The 8,472-nt window shown below is 46.6% G+C and overlaps 1 protein-coding gene across 1 annotated transcript in view; it reads right to left on the minus strand.

Annotated features, from left to right (window-relative positions):
* Positions 1 to 2,221: 2,221 nt before the first annotated feature.
* Positions 2,222 to 8,472, minus strand: part of HSDL1 (hydroxysteroid dehydrogenase like 1) — a 9,865-nt gene continuing 3,614 nt past the window's right edge. Inside the window, exons 3-4 of the mRNA XM_007939135.1 lie at positions 8,200 to 8,427; positions 2,222 to 2,320 (exon numbers count right to left, since the gene is read on the minus strand). Of these exons, the coding sequence (XP_007937326.1) occupies positions 2,222 to 2,320; positions 8,200 to 8,427 (327 nt within the window). The remainder of the gene's footprint in view (positions 2,321 to 8,199; positions 8,428 to 8,472) is intronic.

Consider the following 8,472-nt stretch of genomic DNA (forward strand, 5'->3'; position numbering starts at 1 on the left):
TGTAAATTGCCTGCTGAACCATCAGCTGTTACTGAATTGCTACCAGGGGAACACTGTGTAACTGTTTCTGTGGGGGAATATTAATCTCATTGCAAGCAACCAATTTACAAACAAGTGGAGCAAAACCTATTCCAAAGGAAGCAGAAGCAACTGCTTTATTTTTAAACCCTCAGTTCAGAAAGAACTTTTCAAAGACTCTTGTTTCCCCCATTCTCAGTAAGAAAGCTCATTCACAAACCATGGTCCAATGAAGACTCTCACATGAGCTCTTGGGGAAAAAAGTACTTTATGAGGATGGAAAGCCTAAGGAAGATTCTCAGATCTTTCACTAAAGCTTGGACAAACTTACACCACATGGGTGCCTGTTGGCGTACTGACCTGTGTCCTGCACTGACAGCTCTACTCAGTCTCATCACATAACAATGATCCACTACCAATTAATAAACACACATTACAGCATCACGCAACTTTAGGTGTAACTATCAGATGATATTTTTACATGAAGTTGTAGCTTCTTATCACATATGTCAATCAGAGTTCAGGCAATGTGGCATGAGGTTAGCTTTTTTCTCTCAATAACCCTAAACTGATTGTGGGGTGAGGGAAAATACCAAGTATGGTGAAATAAAGGCTTCCAAGGTGATTCCATCACATCACTCAGTGTAACATCCGATCTCCAGTCTGTAATTTTTCACATCTTCTCCTCTTATGTTATCAAGATGTGGTCTGTCAGCGGAAGCACTTCAGGCCTCACCACTGCTCTCCTGAGTCCACGTCACGGGGAGGAACACTGGAGGCAACGTCACTGTCGCCAACAAAATGGCATGAATACCATAAAAGCAAGCTTAGGTCTCCTTAGGATGGCAGATCATCTCACGAGAAAACAATTCCCTAAATCTGACTTTCGACCATTTACTAGCTTCCGCATCGTGTCACAGTATCAGCTTGAATTTTAAATATGCATGTACTGTCACATTCATAGAGTGATTTACAGTTTTCAAAGCACGAGGTATGTGGCCTGAACAACAACAAAACACATTTCAGAGTAGTTTTCGATACTAACCCACGTGGTAGAGCTGTGTGTAATTATCTTCATACCAATAAAATATTCGCTATAACGTCTAAGTTCATTATACAAACCAAAAATGGGCTTCTACGTATTATTTCAACAGACAGAATACACTATATCACAGACATAATTTGTGCATATTTTAACAACTATTCCACAAGCACATGTTGTTTGGACCAATGCTACTGGAATGGACAGGGACTACAGGGACATAGAGGGTGTATGAAAACCAGATGTGCCAGCTCTGAAGGGCTACATTTCAGTTATAAGATGGGACCCAGGCTGGGAAGTCCTCCCAGCCACAACAATTAGCTGTATAAATCCAGGGGTGACTCAGAGTCACCCTGCACATGTCCAACCCAAGGAGTGAATTAATGCCGCAGTGAATGAAAACAAAAACTGGAACGTGTGAATAATACTATACACGGCCGCTCAGCAGCACAAGAGGGGGTGGGCTCACCGAGGAGGCAGAGCAATGGAGATTCTTATTAATAGCCCATGAGATCCACCTTTAGCCATCTCGATAGGAAGTATTTTTGAAAGTAATTTGCCCATAAATACAACTGCTCATAGGCACACATACACATCTCGGATAAAAACTCAGCGTAAGACCAGAGTTTTCAGACACAAACAACTAAAGCTACACACTGTAACTCACACATATGCACTCTGCTCATAGAACCAGCAATCTTTTTATAAAATAACACTTAAATAGCCTTTTCTGATGAACATGAAACCCAATCCTATAACGCAGCTAAGGACATAGGTAATTTTCCCTTAAAAAAAAAAAAAAAAAAACCTGAAATTATAAGACCTGACAGTCACATTTTAAGTATATTTCCATTTCAGATTGCTTGTTTCAGCTAGCAGCACGTGTCACACACCGTCTGCACGGCTCAGGGGGAAGCGTGGCAACTTGGGCTTCTCCAGGGAGCGCCTATGCGTCGGCCCCCACTGCCGTTCCCACGTTCCAGAGGCTCCCCACAGCCTGCCCTGCAGGAAGCATGATTGCTTTGCAAAGGATAAATCAGCAGTACACTCGATAATCAGTCATAAAAGAAAATGCGTAAGAGGAATCCACCGAGCTCTTCCACGTGTCAGGTACCGCGGGGTCCCATGATTCGGCGGGACTTCCTGAGTGGCCATCCAGGTTCATGCTTGGCAGGATAAGGCCTCCTTTCGTAAAGAGCGGTTGAGAATGTTTGCTCCCCACACCCAGAGCCACTCGGGCATGTACTGTGCAAAAAGAAACTAAAAAGGAAAGAAAGAGGTTAGAAGGTAGACCCCAAAGCCATCAACAGTGAAGGGCTAAGGTATCTGATCCAATCCAACACACAGCCAGCAATTCCATGGAGCACCACCAAGGAGAAAGGGCTTTGAGTTCCTGCACAGACCACCCAGTTCCTGTGCAAGAGCCTTCTCCCAGACCCTGTGGGGAGCAGAGCAGAACCCGACCCCCATGCAGCCCACCCCCACACCACTGCTCTGGGCAGCCGGCCCACAGAATCCAATCCTGCTGCTGCTTCCTGGGTACACAATCGGCTCAGAATCAAAGCACCTGGTAAAGACAAATGCATAATGGTGTGGTAGTTAAGGTTATATATCAATTTGGCTGGGCCTGGTTTTGAGTGGCTGGGAAGCTAGATGTAGTTATTCTCCATGATGAGACTGGTAATCAACTCCATGGAGGAATCTGCTGGAACAGCTGAGGAGCTGCCTTAGGGATGTGGTCTGCTTCTAGTGCATAAGGAGAAGCTGTGGGAATGGTCTGGAGCTGTTTGGGACACTTGGACCCTGCATGTGGCTGAGTCTTCAGGCAGCAGCCTGCCATGTTTCCTACCCATCTTGGGACTGTCTCTGGACTTGCACTAGCCTGCCGTGTTGTCTGCTAATCTTGGGACTGTGCCATTTTATTTGTTGACCTTGGGTTTGTTAGCCTCAGCAGCCAGTAGTTGCCTGAGTGAAGAGATACCTCCAGCTCCAGTGGGCTGGGAGCAAGGGGCAGAGCTGAAGCCCAAGGCTGAGGGGACTTCACCCAGGCCCTGCAGCTTAGCTTGGCACTTTGAACTTGGACTTGTAGCTTCCTAAACTGTAAGAGAACAAACCCCTGTTGTTCAAGCCACCCACTTGGGGTATTTTCCTTTAGAGCAGCACTAGAGGACCAAAACACATGGTTAGTACTGGCAGAGGAAACAGGTCTGAGGGCTAAGAGGGAGCTAAGTTAAACAAGAGAACTTACACACCAAGACACAAGACCCCGGAGGCCCAGTATTTGGTCCGCAGCCATGGGTAACTTGCTAGGGAAGTAATAAGGTCTACGGAAAACCTGTGGCCGACAAGTCGATTCTGACTCATAGCACCCCTATCACCTACAGGATGGACTAGAACTGCCCCGGAAGGCTTCTGAGGCTAAAATCTCTGTAAGAACAGACTGCCACATCCTTCTCCCACTGAACCGCTGAGGGGTTCAAACTGCCAACCTTTTGATTAGCAGCTGAGGGCTTAACCACTACACCATCAGGGCTCCTTAAGGTTTCTCTGGACCTCTTTAAAGAGCCAGGGTGTTATGGGGAAACTACCCAGATGCTGCTCCTTGGAGCCAGCACCCTAAACAAAGGTTCCAAATCCAAGGAGGCCTGAGAAGTCAGTGTGTGGTCCCCCAGCGGGACCCTGCAGGTAGAGCTACACTGAAGTGCACAGGCGCTGAAGCCACCTGACAGCTGGAAACAGCCGGAACAGGGAAGGGACCAGCATCTAGCACTCAGTCTGCTCTTTGACTCCCACCCGTGGCCACTGTATATCTCAGGGCACAGCATCCGGGTTCTCTTCTCCACCTGCTCCGTCCCTCCAGCACCGAGTAGAGTCAGGTCTCTCTAATCAACTAACAAACACAACACCCATCCCATTACTCCCTGCACTCTTACCCTCTTGGATGAGTGGACCTTACGTATGGTCTCCTGTCCTCATCCTCTGCATACCTGTCAACACCACACAATCCACCTTCTCTCAAAAACGCCCCTAAAACTGCTTTTGGCAAGTCACCAAAGATTTCCAAGACACTGTGGCCTGCAGGCCCGTTTCAGTTCTTGGCATCAGCAGCACTGACGACTGCTCCCTGCTCCCCACCGCTGCTTCTTCCGTGGCTGCCTGGGAGCCACCCTCTTCTGCTTTCCTACCACCTCTCTCGCTGCCCTTCTCAGGCTTCGCTGCTGCCTCTTCTTCCTCCAACAGCCCCTGGGGTGCTGGACCCATCCCTACGCTTTGCCACCCAATCAAAACCGATGACTTGCACACCCTCATCTCCCACACGACCCTCTCGACTGAGCTCCCATCTATCCCGCTGCAGCTCCACATCTCCATGTATGTGTTTCTCGGGCCCTTCAAATTAACATGTGCCAAACTCTCATATTCTCTCCCAAAACCTGATTCTTCCTCTTATACTGAGTAAATGATACCACTGACTTTCTGAATTCTGAGAATATTTCCTGCTTCTTCCTCCTCAATCTTTCTTCCTCCTCTTCAGTCAACCCTCCTCTTCAATTTATTACCCTATCTAAAGAGCTCTGGTGGTGCAGCAGTTAAAGTATTTGGCTGCTAACCAAAACCAGCTGCTCTGTGTGAGAAAGATGAGCCTACCAGTCTTGGAGACGCTGTGAGCAGTTCCACCCTGTCCTCTAGGGGTGCTGTGAGTCGGAATGGACTCCACAGCAGTGGGTTTGGTTTGGGCTTTGCTTCCGTGAAGACTGATGGCCTTAAAAACTCCATCTTGTCAAAAATAAATATAAACTATCATTTTGACTTAAACCTTAATGCAGAAAACAACTAGAATAAATAACACAAAAGAAAACTCCATGTGGTATGTCTGACATATCACACTTCATAAGTAGTAAATTTCTACAGACAAGAGATTGAGAGAGGATTGAAATCCTGATGAAATTTAAATCTGCAAAATTGAACCTGAGAAAACAGCATGAAGAAATGAAGATGACAAAAGAAAAGTCACAGTGGCAGAAGCAGAGAAATCTGCTCTGGACAACAGCAAATGACAAACCAAATCTTTGTTGTAAAATAGGAAAAAAAAAAAAAAAAACCTGATAATGTTTAAGTTGAGTCAAACGAAAATGTAAAAAAAATGTAAACTGTTCAATGGCTTTGTATAGAAAACTACTCTAGGAATTAAATGTCCTTAGCAGAATTTCTTCGCAGAAAAAAACACATTCTCAAGAAAAGCTCATCAATGTGAACAAAGTTCAATTATGAATAAGATATTGGTGTTTATAAATAAAACCAAACCAAACTCACTGCCATCAGGTCGGATCTGACTCATAACGACCCTTCCCTGGGTTTCCGAGACAGTATCACTACGGAAGTAGATTGCCCAACCTTCCTTCCAAGGAGTGGTTGGTGGGTTAGAACTGCCAGCCTTCTGGTTAGCAGTCAAATGCCTTAGACACTATACTTGTTGTTGTTGTTGTTGGTATGTGCCGTTGAGTTGGCCCCGACTCATAGCGACCCCTCCTTGGGTTTCCGAGGCAGTATCACTACGGAAATAGAATTGCCCAACCTTCCTTCCGAGGAGTGGCTGGTGGGTTTGAACCGCCAGCCTTCTGGTTAGCAGACAAGTGCCTTAGCCACTATGCTACCAGAGCTCCCAGCAGTGTTAAAAAGCAAAGTACTTCTTAGCCACTATGCTACCAGAGCTCCCAGCAGTGTTAAAAAGCAAAGTACTTTGAAGACTAAGGTGCACCTGACCCAAGGCATGGTATTTTCCATCACCTTATATGCATGCAAAAGCTGGACAATGAATGAGGAGGACAGCAGAGTTGATGACATATGTTGGTGAAGAATACTGAATGTACCACAGCCTGCCAGAGGAATGAACAAATGTGTCTTAGAAGAAGTACAGCCAGAATGCTCATTAGACGCAAGGATGGTGAGACTCTGTCCACAATCCTTGGGCATGTTATCGGGAAGGACCAGTCCCTGGAGAAGGACACCATGCTTGGTAAAGTGCAGGGTCAGTGAAAAAGGGAGGGCCCTCAATGAGACAGACTGACACAGTGGCTGCCATGATGGGCTCAAACACAGCAGTGGCTGTGAGGACAGTGTCGGACTGGGCACTGTTCCATTCTGTTGTATGTGGGGTCGCAGCAGGAGCCGACTTGATGGCACCTGATGTCACCAAGCAGTCAAAGCATCTGCTGCATCTAAACCTTATCCTCTGTGCATCTCAAAGGGGCTCCAACAGTCACCGGCGCCTACCACCGTTTAGGTTTCTTTGCTTTTCTTAGGTACTAAGGACCTGGAAACAGCCACTTCAGTAACACTGTTTCTTCTTAAACTTTGAGCCAAACCCTTTGAGAAAAGTCAAAATTAACTGTATCCACTTATTTGGAGGTTATAATTCTAATAGTCTTTATGTTAACAGTCCCAAAAGTATGTGTTTGGTAATTAAGAAAACACTATATATGAAAGAAAAAAAATTTAAATTGGGCAATCTATGTACTATGCCAGATACAGAAATATAAGTCTATTTTAATTAAAATCTCTACCTACGTATCAAAATGTCAAAGATTAAAAATGTTTCTCTTTAAAAAACAAAAGATTCAAATCTTTGTCCTCCCAGAACCAAACACTTTAAACATAAACGTTCCATGCTTCTTGAATAAGGGGATTCAAGAAGAGCCTGAGATGGCATCTGACCTAATGGTCACGTGAAATGAAGACCTATTTTATGGTTTCACGTTGTTCAGATCACACTACTGACTTAGAGGTACCCCTTCAAACAATACCAGAATTTTTCCTTTGAAATGCCCGTATAAGTATGTAGTATTTTTATACTGCTACCACCTGCTTCTAGGAGCTCTGGTAGCATAGTGCCTAAGGCACTTGACTGCTAACCAGAAGGCTGGCAGTTCAAACCCACCAACCACTCCTCGGAAAGAAGATGGGGCAATCTACTTCCGTAGTGACACTGCCTCGGAAACCCAAGGAGGGGTCGCTGTGAGTCGGGGCCGACTTGACGGCACATAACAACAACCACCTGCTTCCATTAAAGCAGCATGTGCTGCCCCAAGTTACTTGGTATGACTTTTCTAGCCACGGTCTCTGTGACTCCCACCACATCACTGGGTGGAACCATGCATTTAAGGTGTATGGAACTCTAACGCTGGGATTAAGACAAAGACATTGGCATCGTGGTGAATATCGTGGCTTAAAATGAGCCTTCCTAGAGGCGGGGGGGGGGGGATCTCACTGCCATCAAGAGAGAAGAGCCAGAGATGACATGGAGGGGTGGAGTGCAGTGCTTCCTTGGACCCCAGGATCCCTGCACTGGACCTCCTTGGCAGAGACGCCTGGCAGAGAGACGCCTGGCTCAAGATGGTGGCAATGGAGCCAAGAGACATGAGACAGAGCAGCAGGTTTTCAAGCCCACGGAGCGAGAAAACGGAGTGGCCCTGGGCAGCAGGCTTGTGGCAAAGTGGGGTGCATGTATCGGCAGAGCTAAGAGAGCTTTGTAACCTTGGCCCAAGCAGGGCAGAGGCCAGGCTGAGAGGCCGAAGGCCAGAGAGGTACGCCTTAGGGCACAGCAGAAGGGAGACTGTCCTGATTGAAGGACCGTATCCTGAGTGCCTTCCACAACCTGAAGTGTCGCCTGTTACTTCCCGAATAAACTCCATAATTGAGAGTATTGTTTGTGAGTTCTGTGTGGCCACTGCAATGAATTACTGAACCCAGCAGAGAAGCAGTGAGCGCTGTGGGAGGGATGGCTGGTGTCAGAGTTAGTAAAAAGGCTGGAGGGTGGCAGCAGGTCTGGGCTCACAGGAACAGGCCCTGGGCTGCTGGTGGTGACTTTGTTTCCTCCCGTGAGGATGGACACGGTCAGAGGACGCTGCCTCTGTGCCCGTTCTGCATAGCACATGCCATCTTCAGGTGTCACACAGATGGAACACGTTAATTTAATGTAACAATTCCACAAAAGAAAAGTCAGTGACGTAACCAAAATCATGAAGAATCAGGTTTGCCAGTTCTTACCTTTCAGGACTGGGCTCCCACCAGATTCCTACGCATCACTAAGAAAGGTTTGGGGTGCATTCACCCCATTATGGGAGCTGAGAGCACAGCGTTACCTGAATGGAATGGGACCAGTAGCCTGTGGTCCTTTTGGAAATCCCGAGGGTAGAAACGGCATGATGTGCGTATACTTTGGGTGAAGGCACCAGCCATGGGCATTTGTGCAGAAAGCTCCTGGGAGCAGTCATGTTGGTAGCGACGTAGAACGGGATCAGACTCTGTACAAAGATGCCTTTGGAAGCATATTCGTATTGTAATGCTCTGCTGAAGTGATCTAAATAAGCCTGTTAAAAGGGGGAAGAGACGCTTAGTTTAGTTTTTTTTTTTTT

This window comes from Orycteropus afer, unplaced genomic scaffold (genome assembly GCF_000298275.1).
Source record: "Orycteropus afer afer isolate SDZICR_OR568_19922 unplaced genomic scaffold, OryAfe1.0 scaffold00057, whole genome shotgun sequence".
Classification (NCBI taxonomy): domain Eukaryota; kingdom Metazoa; phylum Chordata; class Mammalia; order Tubulidentata; family Orycteropodidae; genus Orycteropus; species Orycteropus afer.